This window comes from Palaemon carinicauda, chromosome 4 (assembly GCF_036898095.1).
Source record: "Palaemon carinicauda isolate YSFRI2023 chromosome 4, ASM3689809v2, whole genome shotgun sequence".
NCBI lineage: Eukaryota > Metazoa > Arthropoda > Malacostraca > Decapoda > Palaemonidae > Palaemon > Palaemon carinicauda.
Window position 1 is genome coordinate 83,473,949 of NC_090728.1, and position 20,000 is coordinate 83,493,948.

Consider the following 20,000-nt stretch of genomic DNA (forward strand, 5'->3'; position numbering starts at 1 on the left):
GAGAGAGAGAGAGAGATGGTTTTAAATGTACTAAACAATAAATATGATCGGCTATAACACATTGGTGCTTACTAACTGTATAGATGGTTTGAATAAGTTAAGAAATGGTATAAACAATTCTTTGTTAACGTATTCGTACGCGCATATTCTTGGAGGGCAGCAGCTAGACATCAGCTGATGTGATCACAGCCAAAAGTAAAACAAAAAGAAGTCAGCAATACTCGATTCTTAAAACACACCCGAAATTTAAAAACATAGGTACATGTTTTATTATAGTGCAATTGGCTATTTAAAGAGTAAAAATTTTCTGAAATAGAATGGTGTTTCCTTAAAAATAGTGGTTTGCTGACGAAATCGGATACCGTATTTTAAGCTATGATTGAAATGGATGTATACACGGTATAATTTTTTCGTTTTGTATTTAATTGACACTTTAAGAAAACTGATTTTGGTTTCTTCATCTATTTGTAAGTATTGTGTTACACGAGAGAGAGAGAGAGAGGAGAGAGAGAGAGAGAGAGAGAGAGAGAGAGAGAGAGAGAGAGAGAGAGAGAGAGAGAATCAGCTGTTGTAATCGAATGCCGTGTTTTTGTTAAGTGTACCTCCTGAAGCGAGGAATTGATCACCACAACAATATTCATGTTAATTTAATTCTTAAACTCAAGTTGCCATATGTGAACTAAGGTTTTATTTCTTACGGAGAGAGAGAGAGAGAGAGAGAGAGAGAGAGAGAGAGAGAGAGAGAGAATTTCTGGCACCAAATCTCTCTCTCTCTCTCGCTCTCTCTCTCTCTCTCTAGATCTTTATTTTACCGTCTACTCTACAAAATCAATCTTTGCAAATCAAATGTATACTGTTTAAAATATGACAAAATATTGCCGACTCGTTACCGAAGTTTAGGCTATTCACTGCCGATAAACGAACCCAGTCTACTCGTGAAAACCTTGAACGCCCGGAGGGAAAAATAAGGCTTTTATATATACCGTACTAAACAAAAATGCTTTAATATACCATCATTAACACTACCATTACAATTATCGTAAGGTTGGAGAAAGATAAAGATTGCCGAGAACGTAACCACAATTCTGTTTACATTTTGTCAGCTGGACTCGCACAGTTAACAGTTGATTTCATTGTTGATGTGGAATTTTATCCTTGAATAGGCTATTCATTATGAAATTATGTTAATAAGATGTAATATTAATATTGTTTTGTAACATTTATTATAAATCATTGTATTTAGGGCTACCGATGTACTTAGAAAGACTATAGATTTGATACATTTTGTAGTGCTTGACTTGCAGACTTTGAACAGCTTCGCAGATACAGAAATTTTATTTTTGAAAAATAGCGATCGCAGAAAAGGGGAATCGTATAATTCGAACACGCATAATTCGGGACCCTACTGTATATATATATATATATATATATATATATATATATATATATATATATATATATATATATATATATATATATACACACAGTAGGGTCCCGAATTAAGCGTGTTCGAATTACACGATTCCCCTTTTCCGCGATCGCTATTTTTCAAAAATAAATTTTCTGTATTTGCGAGGCTGTTCAAAGTTCGCGAGTCAAGCACTACAAAATGTATCAAATCTATTGTCTTTTTAAGTATATTGGTAGCCCTAAATACGGTGATTTATAATAAATGTTACAAAACAATATTAACATTACATTTCATTAACATAATTTCATAATGAATAGCCTATTTAAGGATAAAATTCCACATCAACAATGAAATCGACTGTTAACTGTGCGAGTCCAGCTGACAAAATGTAAACAGAAATGTGGTTACGTTCTCGGCAATCTTTATCTTTCTCCAACCTTACGATAATTGTAATGGTAGTGTTAATGATGGTATATTAAAGCATTATTTTTGTTTAGTACAGTATATTTAAAAGCCTTATTTTTCCCTCTGGGCGTTCAAGGTTTTCACGAGTAGACGGGGTTTGTTTATCGGCAGTGAATAGCCTAAACTTCGGTAACGAGTCGTCAATATTTTGTCATATTTTAAACAGTATACATTTGATTTGCAAACATTGGTTTTGTAGAGTAGACGGTAAAATAAAATCTAGAGAGAGAGAGAGAGAGAGAGAGAGAGAGAGAGAGAGAGAGAAGAGAGATTTGATGGCAGAAATCTCTCTCTCTCTCTCTCTCTCTCTCTCTCTCTCTCTCTCTCTCTCTCTCTCTCCGTAAGAAATAAAACCATAGTTCACATATGGCAACTTGAGTTTAAGAATGAAATTAACATGAATATTGTTAGTTGTGGCGATCAATTCCTCGCTTCAGGGGGTACACGCAACAAAAACACGGCATTCAAGTACGACAGCTGATTCATTCTCTCTCTCTCTCTCTCTCTCTCTCTCTCTCTCTCTCTCTCTCTCTCTCTCTCTCTCTCTCTCTCTCATTATACAATACTTACAAATAGATGAAGAAACCAAAATCGGTTTTCTTGCTTGAAGTGTCAATTAAATACAAAACGAAAAAATTATACCGTGTATAGGCCTACATCCATTTCAATCATAGCTTAAAATACGGTAACCGATTTCGTCCGCAAACCACTATTTTTTAGGAAACACCAATCTATTCCAGAAAATTTTTACTCTTTAAATGTCAATTGCGCTATAATAAAACATACTTATGTTGTTAAATTTTGGGTGTGTTTTAAAAATCGAGTATTGCTAACTTATTTTTGTTTTACTTTTGGCTGCGATCACATCAGCTGATGTCTAGCTTCCGCGCGAATACAATAACAAAGAATTGTTTACACCATTTCTTAACTTATTCAAACCATCTATACAGTTAATATTACATAAACACCAATGTGTTATAACCTATCATATTTATTGTTTAGTACTTTAAAACCATCCTCTCTCTCTCTCTCTCTCTCTCTCTCTCTCTCATCGAACGTTATAGCGGTAACCTAATTGTTCGGTGACTTTAAAATTAGGCCTAGTACTTTCTTCTTTTACCTTTTTTGCATATGGATCCATAATTGAGGTGGGTACAAGTTGACTTATAACTGAAGTTAGGAAAAGTATTTTGGATATGGAAAGGACAATTATCTTTCGTAACAGTTTAGAATTATAGTAAGTTATCACTCTGTCATTAGCGGCAGTTTGCTATTGTGGATTAAACGCATAAGGAAAAAAAAATTTCCAGCTTTGCTACGAATTTAGGAATTTATATGGATACGGTAAGAAAAATATTTGTAATAACATAATGTTTACTAAATGTTTGTAATATCATTAGTTATGACTTAGATCATGTTTGTTTAATGCATTCGTTTGTTTATTATGATCGAAGATGGAGCGTAAACAAATGGAAGGTTTCCGTTTCAGGCGGCATCATAAAGAAAAACATTTCATAAATGGCATTCATTTCATTTACTTGAAAGTTCTAATAAAAAATAATTAGAACATTGGTAATAACAAATTAAACATATAATCTATACTTGGTAAAATTGCTGTCAATTCAAAAACACAGATGTATAAATGCGTCTGTTTCTTCGTTGTGATCAGAGATAAACGTAAACAAAACATTGGTTGTCGTTTTTCTATTGTGCTTTTTAGCGTGTTTAGGAAACGCATGATATAAAATCGCCTTTATTTTGATAATTCTGGATTTTCAATCATACAACAAGCTAGTCTATAGAGTGATGGTTTTGCTATTCACCAGTTGTATTATACAATAGATATGACAAACATTAAAATTTGTCTGTATTTTGGGTTGTGTTATAACAGGAAATATATGGTGTTTACACCTATCCTGGTTGTAATTTTAACCATTTTTCAAGTTATTAGAACTTTAAAGTATATTAAATGTTTTATTTATTTACAAGAACAATTTGATATTATAAAGAAATACAGTATAGTACAAAGAAAGTATTGGAAATGGGTAGTAAACACATTTGAATAGGCAAATTGCTGGTTGCCATGGCCCCAATGGAATTATTTCTGTTAGTTGTGTGTTTCGAAATATGCGATTTTCCATTCATACAAGGTCATTGATTGACCAAATTCTCGCATAATTCGGGACCCTACTATACGTTATCGCAGTCACCATCTCTACCTCCTCGCCGACCGTCCGTCTCCTCCTGCGTAGCAAATCCTACACCTGCGTTGGCCTGTCTCTAAGGTAAAGTGACAATAAAAAACCCTTTTTTATTTATTTCTTCATAATTCTTCAATTTTACATCTATCTTACATAATTCAATTGTATTATTGTTATTTGTAATTATGTGTAGTAATTTATTAAGGAGTTATCATAGGTTTTTGGGCTGTAGACCCAATTATATAATTTACAGTGTATACTTATGGGAATATTTGCTCCAACTTACGATTGTTTTAACTACGAAGCAGGTCCCGGAACGAATTAAGATCGTATGTGGAGGTTCCACTGTATATATAAAAGAAAAGTATTACTGTCATTATTAACCCGCAAAACTTTATATTTACACTAAATAGCACTAAAGGCACATCTAATCAAGAAGATGTCATATATTCAGTAAGAAATAAAGTAAAAAATAAAGCTAATTTTGGAAGAGTCAAAGCTATGAGTGGGAGCACACGTACCTCCTCAGACCAGCTGTAACTAGCCACTGATTGTAATAACAGCTCTCTATATAAGGAGCATAATAAAAAAGAAATTTCCCACTTATGTGAAGGACAATGCATTTACTTATATTGCTAATTCAATTGTATCTCCCTATACCTTATTTTTTGCAACATTTATTTTCCTAGTTTCACTTATGCCATACAAATGTGTGTAATTATGAACAATTATTATAAGAAAACCTGATGACAACAACAAAATTAATACCTTAAGAATTTACAAACAAAGAAAGTTAGTTTCCAAATATCTCACAAATTGAAAATATTAATAACTTCCCTTTCAAAAACATGTTACTACGTTTCAAAGACTTACATCAGCATCTGCATAATTTGATATCAGTTTTTTAACATCTGTGATACAATTTAAAAAAAAAAAAACCTTTAGCTTATCTCAATATAATAGCAAATACAATAATAAAATTAGTAAAATATGTGGTTGCATCAACTTACCTCGTCATATTCTTCTCATAACCTAAATCCAACAATCTGTCAGCTTCATCAATAACAAGATATTTCACAGTGGCTAAGCTCAAAGATTTGGTGTGATGAACATGATCAATCAAACGACCTGGAGTGGCTATGAGAATATTTATGCCTTTACGGAGACGTGCTTTTTCGGCTTTCTTCTTTTCCCCACCAATAAGGTAGCCAGGGACAACCCATACACATGACTAAAAGGAAAGATATATAATGGTAACATTAAGATGATACTTAAGGATAACAGTAATACATTTTAATCTAATTCAAATCATGTAACCTTACTTTGAATACAGTATGCATCTAAAATTCTTCAACAACTATCTAGCTTGATGTTCATTATTTTGAAAACTATTACACTCCATATGCAAATATGATATACAGTACACTGGTACCTTGGTTTAATTTTTAATATATTTCAGAAGAAACCTGGTAATCCATAATGCTCGTAAACAGAAACAATTTTTCCCAAAAGAAATTAGGGGAATTCATTAATGTTCCACAGGTCCACAAATGCATATATAGACACATCATTATCGGATTGTCACATTATTAAAAGAGCAAGTTATGCCCCCTAAAATCAGAAATGAATACAAAAATAATGATTCACAGTAAAAATAGAAATATTAACACATTAACTCACACTTTACCTTTGAGCAGAGTCCTGGCTGACATGCAGATGAGACAGGGGGAGAAAGGGGGTAACTACTTGGAGCGAGAATCTTCCTCCACAAAAACTTGTTAAAATACTGTGAATTCTATCTTGAATGGTGTTTGCTGTCACTAACTGATTCCCTTAATTTACGCTTTCTGGAGTAGGTCGTAAGATGGACAGGGTGCCAACCACCTGTTGATACTACCGCTAGGGTGTTTTGGGGTCGTTTGACTGGCCAGACAACAGTATTACATTGGATCCCTCTCCGCTTACGGCTCATTTTTTCTTTGCCTACACATAAACCGAATAGTCTGGCCTATTCTTTCCACATTCTACTGTGTCCTCAAATACCTGACAATGCAGATTACCAAACAATTCTTCTTTGCTCAAGGAGTTAATTACTACACTATAATTGTTCAGTGAGTTAATTACTGCACTATAATTATTCAGTGGCTTCTTTCCTCTTGGTAAGAGAAGAAGAGACTCTTTAGCTATGATAAGCAGTTCTTCTGGAAGAACATTCCAAAATAAAATCATTGTTCTCTAGTCTTGGATAGTACCATAACCTCCGTACCATGGTCTTCCACTGTCTTGGGGTAGAGTTCTCTTGCTTGAGTGTACACTCAGGCACATTAATCTATCTTATTTGTCTTCCCCTTTGTTTTTGTTTTTTTAAGTTTTTATAGTTTATATCTAAGATTTATTCTAATGTTGTTACTACTGTGTATTTAAAATATTCTATTTTAATAGTTCATAACTTCTCTTGTAGTTCATTTATATCGTTATTTCCTTTCCTCACTGGACTATTTTTCCTTATTGGAGCCCTTAAGCTTATAGCATTCTGCTTTTCCAACTAGGGTTGTAGCTTAACTAGTAGTAGTAGTGATAATAAAAATAATAAAAATAATAATAATAATAATAATAAAAATACAGTAATGATAATAATAAAAATACAGTAATGATAATAATAATAATAATAATAATAATAATAATAATAATAATAATAATACGTAATGTGCTCTGTAGTCTCCAAGGACTTAGCTGTAAAAGGCTAAAAAATGAATCCAATACAATATATACAAAAGAAATATTGTCTCTCATGCTCTAGGACCAGTGTATCAATGTAAAAAGCATGGATTCTTTGTGTATAGGAGAGACCTTCAAGTTCAAGTGCTCTTTAAGTCATCATAGCATTCCCAATTCAGGAAACCATACACTATGGGTGACATCATTACTATGTAATCATTACACAGCCAAAAGAAGCAATGCTAGAGCTGAAGTTGTACTATCAGTTCACATTCATGAAAGGGATTTCTCAGCCCCAACTTGACTTATTTGATGAGCTGTAACAGGTTTTCCTCCACGAGACAATACCATTATGTGTGGAAAGCTTATAAAGCCCCTCTGAGCAATAGGTCACCTTGTCAGATAATCCCAGACTTCTTGGCTTCCTTTTTGGCCAACCTCTTTTAACATAAGAGATCTTGTCATATAAATTAGTACTGACAGAACCTCTCAAGTGTACTTTTGGCAAGGATCTAAACTCAGACATGTTTCATAAGATCCCGCAGTCTTTTGCTTTGCATAAACTAATTCCATCAATACCTACTGTATCTTGGTCTCTGGATAGTGGCTTGAGACTTTGAGTAAGTTAAGGGGACCGTCCACTAAGGTGTTTTGACATAACTTTCAGAAATCGAAAAACGTTTTATTGTTTGTATGTATGCAGAAGCATATTGTACATGCTCTCCAGAAGTTTCAGCCAATTATTTTTTTAAATGATGAAGATAAAGCGGTCTATAAATGATAACGTCATCTTTATTGCATCTCCATGACTGAGTTTGACAGAATCGTCTTTGCGTGTTTATTTTTGCATATTTATAGCAATTTTTTTCACTTATATTTCAAAATCTCGTCTGTATGGCATAGATGGAAGGCATTGGTAGAGGGTAGGCAAACGCAAACTACGATCTACGAGAAGAACAGCCAGTTTCCAAAGATGTATAGAAGTTACATTGCTTGTGAGTTTGTTTACTTGCATTTCGTATGTACATTGTGTTTTCACAATGTCCTTGTGAACTTAATAGCAAGGCCAATGTTACCTAAGGTCAAAGAAAGAACAAAAAGTAAGCAGAGAGCATAAATAATGAACCAAAAAGAGAGGAACACATGAAATAGAGTACAAATCTGGAATATTCTAATTAAAACTCTGGCAACAATGAGATGCCACTGGCCACTCATGACATCCTTACACCAAGTGTATTAGTAAACTTGGATTTTAAATGCCTTCATGTAGGAACAAACAGTAAAAGTACAAAGTAAGGTTATCATAACTATGTTATCTTGATTTTTTAAAGAAAAAAAGCAAAAATTTATAGCATTTCTTTGGGGGCTCATAACTCAAAACATCCTTATTCTCACTTCGGTACAATTTTCTCACTTATCTATTGTTTGATTTAAGAGAGAAAAATATAATTGAAAAGAGGAATAAAAATCCCACAATTTCCTGTAACAGAATTGTGATTTATTTTTTTCTCTTTTTTTCATGATTATTTTGTCTAGAGGAAGAAAATTAAGACAAAATTCTAAAAAGAAAGTAAAATTAAAATAAAAAATCTGTCACAGAATTATTCGATTTAAAAAGAAGTTTTGATGGTATGATTTTCAATACAATTCGTGTCATATTAGTGGAGAAAAATGTAACTAATTTCTATTTAAATCATGATTTTTGATAATAAATCAAAAAGTTTTTGATCAAATAATTTGAATTTTTTATATGATGAATGTATTACACATGTCTAAGCATATATAGAAATGGTGTATTTTGAATAATTAGAAAAAATGGAGGACTTAGCGGACGGTTCCCTTAAATAATTCCTCCATCTCCCTTAAAAATGTATTGCAAAAAACCATATTTTTAATATCTTTAGCCTCAGGAGCAGGAGTCAGTGAACTTCTGGCCTTTCGGAGAGAACAGGATTTCATCCCCATATCACGGGTTGTCTTCTAATCCTTCCCCCAGGCCTCCATTTTAATAGCCAAAAACGTAAAGCTTCTTCAGAGATGGGACCCACTTTACATTTTAGCACTTGAGAGTCAGGAGATAGTCACTTGTCTGATATTTATCCAATTTAGTAATTATACTTAAAAAGATCATCGTCCTCAGAAAGTAGTTTGTTTCAAAATACCCAAACCAAGAAGACCATTTCCACAGGGCTATATATTCTCCAATACTAAATCATATGAAAAAACTGATCCTGTGTCTATCGTAAAAACCCATGAGAGAAAAACTGCTCTTCACTTTTGCTTTTTTGCTAACATGGAATTTTAGGACATCCAAAGATTTAGGGGCTGGTTTTGGCATAAGGTGTTCATTAAATAATCATTAAATAATACTTGAAACAAATCCAAGCAGTACAACATTCAACATAATGTGGATTACTTGGCTTGTTCTGCAACCCTACATGTGGAACTTGGAGAAAATAACAAATTTAGTCAGGTCCTTCAATGGAAGCAAAATGACATGAATCCAGTGTTCCCTAGAGTCATCACTTATGAGGTGAGCCTGACTTGTTACTTTTTTTCTCATGTATACAAGTATGTCGTAGTTTTATTATTGCTTAGGAGTACTGTATATGGTTGTCCTCAATAGTGCAAATGTCTAAGTGACCCCTTCCTAGGCTTTGTCTATTTTCTTAGGTAGATGAGCTTGGTCCCTTCGGTGTTAGGTGGCATGTACTTGAACTTGATAAATTTGAATTCATCCATTAGGTAATCGGCATTGGCCGGAGGATGGGAAGGGTCTTGTTCAAAAGCAACAAGGATTAGAGTGGGAGGTTTTAATCCATAAGACCTCTTTCCCCTCAGGATAAAAAACCTTATTGACCCAATCCACAAAAATAATGTGGGTAACCAAAGCCTTGCTGTTTGACCTCCACATGACATTCAGTTGCTTCTTCTCCACATTATACTTTTTAAAGGCTTGTGGATTCTCTGAACGATACACCAGAAGTTTGATTTTGCAATTCCTGTTGGCATTAGCAGAAAACAGCAAGGTTAGACAGACTTTTATGAACCTTCTAAATTTGGACACGAATGCCTCTCCTGCTTTGACATTGGAACTTTTAGTTTTCAACCAGCCTCGGCTAGCTTTCAATATTACTTTCTTTTTGGTCTGCTGATGTACTGTATCTGGCTTATTTTCCAAGTAACATCCTTGGCTTTTGTATCTCCTACTAACTAATCATTGATCCATGTGAGAGGCAAGTTCTTGATGTTATCTAGAACATGGGACTGTTGTTTTGTTAAAATAAGCACCCCTTTCACGGCATCAATTGTTTTGATTTCTCCCTTTTCCTTGAGAATCTTACAAATCATTGATGTTGCACAGTGGTGTTGACATTTTCAGCTGTTGGACAGGATTAGGCGTTTGTGCAAAGCTCTAAATGCATCCTTGACATGTGCTACAGAAGGTTAGCTTAATCTAAGAACAGCAATACCTATCGGAAATTGGTGACATTTAATATACCTCCACATGTGGTTTTGGATGATGGGCTTAATCTATTGTATTTGGAAATTCAAGATTGATAATTGAAAAGTGTCAGTAGAGACAGGAAATTAGAGCCAATAACAGATTTTATTGCAAAAGAATCTTTAATGTTTTTCCTGGCAAAGTATCAAAGTATATATTGAATTTATTTAATTCAGTTAAAGGTTATTTTTATTTATAATCCTCTTCCGTTTATATCTTCGATAACACGTATTAGGAAACTTGTAAATAGGAGTATTACCATGAGGTTTTGATCAAACGCCTTACTTTTTTATCATTGTATAATCAGTTGTCAGTCATAAATATTTTAGAAACTACCGTTGAGATACTACCGCTAGAGAGTTATGGGGTCCTTTGACTGGCCAGACAGTACTACATAGGACCCATCTCTCTGGTTACGGTTCTTTCCCTTTGCCTACACAGACACCGAATAGTGTGGCCTATCCTTTACAGATTCTCCTCTGTCCTCATACACCTGACAACACTGTGATTACTAGACAATTCTTCTTCACCCAAGGGGTTAACTACTGCACTGTAATTGTTCAGTGGCTACTTTCCTCTTGGTAAGGGTAGAAGAGACTCTTTAGCTATGGTAAGCAGCTCTTCTAGGAGAAGGACACTCCAAAATCAAACCATTGTTCTCTATTCCTGGGTAGTGCCATAGCCTCTGTACCATGGTCTTACACTGCCTTGGGTTAGAGTTCTCTTGCTTGAGGGTACACTTGGGCACACTTTTCTATCTAGTTTCTCTTCCTCTTGTTCTGTTAAAGTTTTTATATTTTAAATAGGAAATATTTATTTTAATATTGTTACTATTCCTAAAATGTTCTATTTTTCCTTATCTCCTTATTTCCTTTCCTCACTGGGCTATTTTCCCTGTTGGGGCCCCTGGGCTTATAGCATCCTGCTTTTCCAACTAGGGTTGTAGCTTAGCATTTAATAATAATAATAATAATTGTACTTTTTGCAAGGGCTTTCACACACGGAACTTGATCATGATTTTCGATAACTTCTTCTTTCAGCTCTAAGGTTATCATCTTTCCTACTTTATTGACCATCTTGGGGTCCATTGCCAAGATGGTATACTGTATACTGTTAACTTGACAAAAACAATAGCAATCACAATTCTATATAGAACATGCAGTTACAACTTTACAAAACAGCAGTACCCCAAAACCGCTCACAAGATAACGTTAGGTGATGCTGGTACGAGTAGTGCAGAGTTAGTGAAAGAATTGGGGTCTGAGCAGGGTGGATACAAGCAAAAGCGAAACAAACTGGCATAAAACTCATGTGAACACTATGCATGGGGTATGGGTACAGCGGGGGGGGGGGGGGGGGGGGGGGCGGCTTCTCTGTGCATCATGTGCTAGTCTCGTAGTACTTTTACATATAAAATGCAAATACAGAGGGAAATGTTTGCTCACAGACATACATGATAAATTTGGAAGTAATCTATATTTTTCCTAACTATACAAACACAAGTTTTTATAGTGAGGTGTGAACAACCGTACCGGTTGATACAAGTGGGTAGCCGGGAAGCAAAGATAGCGGATAACATTTTAGTAAAGAACTCGGGTTTCTATAGTTATGAAAAATACAAATTGCTTCCAAATTTGTAATTTGATCCTACACAAATACAAACACTCGTTCTTTATATGAGACTAGCACTTATGAAGGTGGAAGCCCTGTTTCCAACTGGCTGGAATTTTTTTACCTGGAACTGCTCCCTCCAAGCATGAAAATGTACAATATAAGCATCCTAAAACCTCTTGAACCAGTGGCTTGACACTGTCACCAAGTTGATGGCCCTTGCAAAGGTGGAAAGTTAGTGTAAGAACACCAGTGTGATTTCTAGGCAAATTATAAGCAATTGGTTAGTTAATATACATACTGAGATTTACCAAGGTCCCCATCTCCCCCTTGTAAAAAGAATGGGGGCATAACAGGAAATATGAATGGAAGTAATAGCTACACACTACATGGAGCTCACTTGCAATAGACGAGTACAAGCTAACAGGGAATCAGATGGTGTACCCCAAAGAGAGGGGAAAATAAAGAAAAGAAAATGCTAGTCATTCTTTACAATCATGCCAGACTAAAACCATATAACATCCGCTAATAATCCAATGAGGGAGCTAAAGTATCTATACCACTTGCTGAGCAGCTACCACAGGGCCTAGAGTAAATGTATCTACAGACCTGTGTCTCCTGTCTTGGGAGTTGGAGGGCTGTGAAGGTAGTTTGCCGCCTCCATAAGCCCGCCTGTAGCATCTGGGGGAAGAATATCTTCCCCAGGTAGTGTTACCTGCCTTTTCAGCTTAGAGCACCTCTGAATAAATCTCAATAAAGCATACCACTAATTCCTCCCAAAAAGGATTGAGTTAAGCAGCTCTTGGCTTGAACTTATGTCTCAAAGTGCTGCTGCAAACTAGACACATGCTTTGAAGAAGCAACCTCAGGCTAATTGAAGCAGTCATGCTAACAGGAATGTCCCTGCTCCTTGCAGCGTGGCATCTCCTTGGGTTCGAGGGAGCCTCAAAGGCCTGAGAGGACACAGTTACCTCCCCGGATATTGACACAGCCTTAAGCAAATTTGTCAAAACTGCCAGGTCTATCAAGGCTGGCAAGGTGACAGAAGCTGCAACATCGCTGTTGGCTCGAGAGTTGAATAAGAGCCTAGCACTAGAAAAGTGCGAGACTGGGTAGAGTGCTCTATCCCCATTGGTGAGAAAGGCTCGGCTGACCATTGGCGAGCGCTAACCTGGTTGTCCAAGCACACACCTGCGTCACAAGCTTTACCTCCGCAGGTAAAGCATGCTCAACACTCTGTGAGCACATGTGGGGTGCACAAGCAGATGACATGCTGCATTCTCAACCCAGCCGGGTGAGAGCGATGGTGATCACACCTGGCGTGCTAACACAGAAACCTGTGTGTACTAGACTGCTAGAGATTCAGAGAGTCTTGCGAGACCACAGTGACACATTCGACAACACAAGTAGTCCCCAGGAGGTTTGCGAGAGCGATTGTCCATAAGCTCCAGAGAGCTCAGCTGTCCTTCGATGGGAGACTCAAGTCCCAAGGACAGCCAAAAGAGGCATCGAGCTTACTGAGATGCAGACTTATCGTGGGAAGAAGATCATGCCATCTCACTAAGGAAGATGGGAAGAACTTCCAGACCCAAGGGTTAAACAGACACTGCTCTTGCTCGATCATCTTCAGGAGAAGGCCAAACGAGAATAAGACAGCAGGGAGGGTACCAGGAGGGAGAGGAAGAAGTCAGGGCTTTTTTAACTTTGAAGAAGACCCTAAAGGCGAAGAATCCCTTTAAGGGGACCGTCTGCTATAGCGTTTGACATAACTTTAAAAAGTCGAAAATCATTTTATTGTTTCTATGTATGCTGAAACATATCTTACATGCTTTCCAGAAGTTTCAGCCAATTATTTTTACAAATAATGAAAATAAAGCGGTCTTTAAATGACGTCATCCTTATTGCGTTGTCTGCATGACTGAGTTTGACCGAATCGTCTTTGTGTGTTTATATTTGCATATATATATAGTGATTATTTCACTTGTTTCAAAATCTCATATGTCTAGCAGAAAAGAAAGGCATTGGTATAGGGTAGGCTAACGCAAACTACAATCTATGAGAAGACCAGCCAGAATTTCCAAAGATAAATAGAATTTACATTGCATGTGTTTTTTTACTTGCAGTTCGTATGTACATGGAGTTTTCACAACATCCTTGTGAACTTTACAGCAAGGATAATGTTACCTGAAGTCAAAGGAAGAACAAAAAGTAAGCAGAGAGCAACAAAAAAGAACCAAGAAGAGAGGTAAAAATGAAAAAAAGAGTACAAAGCTGGAACATTCTAACTAAAACTATGGCAACAACGAGAGGCCGCAGGCAACTCATGACAACCTTACATCGTGTATTTGTAAACTTAGGGGTTTAAATACCTCGTTTAGGGAGCCTTCATGTAGCAATAAATAATAAAAGTACAAGGTAAGGTTATCATAATAATGTTATCTTGATTTTTTAAAGAAAAAAGCAAAAATTTATGCAAATCTTTGGGAGCTCGTTACTCAAAAACATACTTATTCATACTTGAGTACATTTTTATCACTTATTTATTGTTCTACTTTAGAGAAAAAGATATAATTGAAAAGAGGAATAAAAATCCCACGATTTTGTGTAACAGAATTTTATTTTCATTTTTCTCTTTTATTCATAGATTATTTTACGTCTAGACAAGGAAAATTAAGAAAAAAAATCATTAAAAAAAAGGGACATCGAAAATCTGTCACACAGAATTATTCGATTTATAAAGTTTTGATGGTATGATTTCCAATACAATTGGTGTCATATTAGTGGAGAAAAATGTACCTATTTTTTCTTTTTAAATCATGATTTTTGCTAATAAATCAAAAAGTTTTTAATCAAATGACAAAATTTTTAAACAATGAAGGTATCATGTGTGTTTCATCATTTTGAATCAGAAAAAAAATATGCAGGGCATACAGGACAGTCCCCTTAAGACTTCCTCCTCCTGCCATACTACTCCCAACACTCATTGCATGGAGAGGCCTGCATGTAGAGGAAAGTTGGTGAGGATCCATCTTCATCTTGGAGAGCGGCCCGCCACACCAGGACAAACCTGCATGTCGTGCGTCTTCAAAGCACACACCTCCAAAATAAAAATAAGTTAGTAATGACAGGCCAATTCCTAGAGCATGAAAGAGAATGTCCGCTCTCAATAATGGCTGAAATCAAAGTGGAAGTGTAGTAAGTGAGTGGAGGGGCGTGGTGCTTCCCCGCTACCAACTGATAACAAACGGTAAGGTTGTTAACACCTTAAAATTTTATAGCCGTGTTCCAGCTTGCGCTGTTATCTTCTATGTAAAGACTGAGGGTTTGTATTTATAAAGGAAAAAAACAATGTTTGTATACCAATTTGAAATTTCATCCTCGTAAACTGATTTCCATGTATTCTTTACATTACTGTATATTGTAAAACATGAGCATTCTAACCACTCAGATACATTATCAATATAGTATAATATAGTACACTCAAGTTTAAAACAATAACCAAAAGCCATACCTTATAAAGCACTGTACCATAATCAAAAGAAAACATGCTAACCTAAGAGAGAGAGAGAGAGAGAGAGAGAGAGAGAGAGAGAGAGAGAGAGAGAGAGAGAGAGAGAGAGAGAGAGAGAGAGAGAGAGAGAGAGAAAGAGAGAGAATGCTATGTATTACAAAATACTTTAATGAGAACATTGAGTGACATTCCTACTCTAACATGGCTTAACATAATGATACTTTTTTTCCCAAAATAGAAATCCCCAAATTAAGGAGAGCTACTCATGACCTCTGGTTAGAGTTTTGGAAATTATTATTGCTTTTATGGGTCGAACCAATTGTTTCATTACTAAAATGTCCTTTTTCTACATTTGCTCAAGCACACTCAGTTAAGTACGCAATAATTTTCTAACCTGGGTATTTACTTACCTTTTCTTCAAAAATTAAAGGAAAAGCTATTTATTTTAGTATTCTATATAAAGTAATCCAACCTTTTTCTACGATTTCCTGAGTCCTAGATTAACAATTTGCTTACAGTATATCCAATATCACAGTCGTGAATAAACATCTACTGCACATATCTTGTTCTTATACTGTATCTTTGTTTACTCAATTATATATTTACAATATCTATATCATGATCGTGCTGAAAGATGCATACAGTATCATAGATGATGAGATTAAATAGGCCAAGAACATAAAATTTGCCCATGATAATACAAACACAAGAATATATTACTCTAGTCACATCCTGCTAGTGTCTGCACATCTGGTACATATAGTGAATATTATGTGTATTTGAGGAAAGGGAGTCCACTAGTTAATAAGTAACCATGAAATATGATGATCGTGTTCTTATAATCCACAGTGGTGAGGAAAATTACCACTAAAAGCCCATACCTATACATTCTAAAGTCTATTCCTTCAATCTCTAGAAGAATTTGAAGCATGTTTTCTCAAACTTGAAATTTTCCGTGAAAATTATATCTATCTTTTAATACCGACTGATTTTTTCCATTCAAGCATGAAAAGACAGGGAATTTTATTGCCTACAATGATAAAATAACTCATATAAAAAACTTAGCATATCAAAGTTTGTTTACCAATTTTTTTGTATAAAAATTCTTTCAAATCACTTTTAAATAAAAGAAATCAGTCAAAATACATAAAAGTAAAGAGTTTAAAGTAAACATAAAATAACATTGTTTCAATGGGGCCCGAGTTGTGCTCCTTAATCCAGTAAATGAGTAATACATAGTTGGATAAATACATAAATAAATAATCAAAGGTCAATTTGGGTGTAATGGATGCTCGAGAAAACACTAAATCTAATAAATCGAAGAAGCTGAGAAACTATAAGTTCTCTAAAACTTGTAAAGCCACATCTATACTGTACTCTAACAGTTCAAGTATTTTGTAACCTTCATTTAATTCACATATGCTTTCCTCTGACAATGACAAAAAAATAAAACCACTAAAGCACATAAGTTGTAAGCACCATTTGAGTGTCCATATAATATTCAGAACTATATCTCAATAAACACTATAGTCAATTTCTTTTAGCGATGCAGATTTGCACCGACTCGCAGCGGTGCCCTTTTAGCTCGGAAAAGTTTCCTGATCGGTGATTGGTTGGACGAGATAATTCTAACCAATCAGCGATCAGAAAAATTTTCCAAGCTAAAAAGGCACCCCTGCGAGTCGGTGCAAATCTGCATCGCTAAAAGAAATGGACTATACAATCAATTGAAAGGCTTTCTTATTTTGCATATTAGCATACTCTACAAAGAAATTGTAAAATTTTAATAAATTGTATTTACATTTTTCTATTAATTTATCAAAATATCAATTCAAAATTCTTACCTTGCAAAGCTTCTCAAACCACTGGTAACTTTGCAGTGCCAGCTCTCTTGTTGGTACAATGATGAGTGCAAGAAGTCCATCAGTCCGAATTACTCGTGGAATTTGCTATTGGCAATAAATAAAGGGAAAATGTTTTACAATCTTAAAAGAATCCACAGGCACTTTAATTGAATGTCTTAACATACTATGTGAAAAGCATTTTTGTTCAGTGAATATCCAAACATTTTATAGTAGTCCCCACAAAACTCATAAAATTCATGTAGTATTCAGTGATCTTATACTACATACTGTATACACTACTGCACTTTCATATGCATTGTATGGTTTCTTAAATCACTACACTAGCCACTAATATTTTGCAGCACAAAGGTTACTGCTTTACATCATCTATTCATGCAACTGCAGTATTTCCGTTCACTCCAAAATGTGTTGGAAAAATTATTATCCCTCACTGCCTGTGATTTATTCCCTTGCACACATGGTTCCACAAGTTCTATAATTGCTGTTTCAATTCTTGTGTAGTCTAAGCACAAGAGATAGAACAGTGGGCTTGTGACATGGCAATTAAGGAAAAAGTAAAAGGGTTTGTATTGTAAAAACATTTAAAAAATATTCTACTAAATTTATTTCACTGAAAAGCCATTACTTTTGGATGACCTGAAAATAAAATTAGGAAGGACAAATCTTGAAATTTTTCTATTCTGCTGAGGAAAAGGTGGCTAGAGCTAAGGGTCAAGGACTCACTGACCTTGTTTCTACCTGGTTCTTTAAGTACTGCATGTTGAAGTTCTTAAATATCAAATATCTTTTGAACTATTTAGACCTGACATAAAAAGACCAAAGGTCTTTTGTATCCAAAATCACATAATTCATTTGGCATTCTCTATTTTATTGCAACCATATACTGTAGGTATGGTAGATAACATCTCCATGCCAGTTTTGAGATACTGGAACTGGAAATATGTTGGAATTAGAGGCTGTACTGCAAGTGCCAGATAGCTTTAAGGGCATATAAAACGTGGCTATGCAGAAACCTGAAGGGATTGACCAATCATTAATAGGCATTTGCTAAAGGGACTGCAACTTGAACTACAGAGTGAAAAATCTTAATATTAGTTGCTTCTCTCCCAGACTTAAAAGCCTAATACTCCTAACAATCTTCATTTGATCTTGTGAGTACCTGAATAATTTATACAGATGAAGGTACAGGATGACCACCTATGCTGACATGATGAGCTACTAAGTACAATATATAATCAAATCTTCTATCACCTTTTGTGACTCTTCCCCAATTCACTGCACAGAACTGTCATCTGCAAATTTTGAGTTGTTAATTCATTTGCCATTGATATTAGCTCCTAAATTTTCCCAATCTAAATTCTCATAAACTTCAAGGAATACTTTGAAAAAATTAGGAGAGAGGGGTTTTCCCTGTCTAACTACTTTCTCAATCAGAATCTTTTCACTATCTTTATATCGTTTTAGGATTACTGTACTTCCAATAGGGATATTTTCAAGTGTTCTAACATAAGAATCATCTATCACCAGCCTTTGAAAGGCTTCCATTACACCTGAAGTTTTAACAGAATCAAAAGCTTTCTCATAGTCTATAAATAATATAAAATTGATATATCCATTAAGTTAACTACATGTATAAAGTCAATTTATGAAGACCTGCTTCTGAAGCTTACCTGCTCTCTTGGTTGATCAAAGTCTAGCTCTCTGTCTATGCGGCTTAATAGGTTGACTAATATTTCATATTTTACTAAGAGTAAACTTATTGGGCAGCAATTTTCAGGTCTTCCATGTATCTTTTTAGGTAGTTTCTTTCAGCAAATTTTACAAGCATGTCTCCTCTGTCATTCCTTTTGCCTACTCCATAATTACCTACTATTGACTCTCAACAGTGGCCTAATTATAGAGGAGGAGGAGGAAGAGGAGGAGGAGGAGGAGGAGGAGGAAGAGGAGGAGGAGGAGGAGGAGGAGGAGGAGGAGGAGGAGGAGGAGGAGGAATATATATTTATGTATGTATGTATATGTATATATACAGTATATATATATATATATATATATATATATATATATATATATATATATATATATATATATATATGCATACATACATACATACATACATACATACATATATATATATATATATATATATATATATATATATATATATATATATATATATATATATATATACTGTATATACTGATATATATATATATATATATATATATATATATATATATGTATATACATACTGTATATACAGTATATATACTTATACATATATATATATATATAATATATATATATATATATAGAGAGAGAGAGAGAGAGAGAGAGAGAGAGAGAGAGAGATAAGATATATATATATACAGTAGACCCTAGAGGTACGGCGTCCCCAGCTTACGTTCTTTTCACGTTACGGTATGGAATACGATGTTTTTCGTCCCCTCGTTACAGCATTTTCCCCACCTTACGGCATCAAATTCCAAAATTCAAACTTGGCGGTTTTTACGCATACGACTGTGCGAGTCACTCGCCTAACACCACGTTCATACGTCACTGCATACGTCACTAAGAAGCTGGTCTGCTATTGGGCGGCGTCACGGCATCACTAAGATGCCAATAGGCTATTGGCCTAAATCCCTCCCACAATGCCTGAGAGAGATGCTCTCTCTCTCTCTCTTTATTAATCGCGCGCTCACTTCAGAATCTAGTG

The 20,000-nt window shown here is 35.1% G+C and overlaps 1 protein-coding gene across 1 annotated transcript in view; it reads right to left on the minus strand.

Annotated features, from left to right (window-relative positions):
• The window catches only part of LOC137639544 (ATP-dependent DNA helicase DDX31-like), a 327,968-nt gene that overhangs the window by 211,268 nt on the left and 96,700 nt on the right, over nt 1-20,000 (minus strand). The window contains exons 4-5 of the mRNA XM_068371811.1: nt 17,267-17,371; nt 5,088-5,308 (exon numbers count right to left, since the gene is read on the minus strand). Of these exons, the coding sequence (XP_068227912.1) occupies nt 5,088-5,308; nt 17,267-17,371 (326 nt within the window). The remainder of the gene's footprint in view (nt 1-5,087; nt 5,309-17,266; nt 17,372-20,000) is intronic.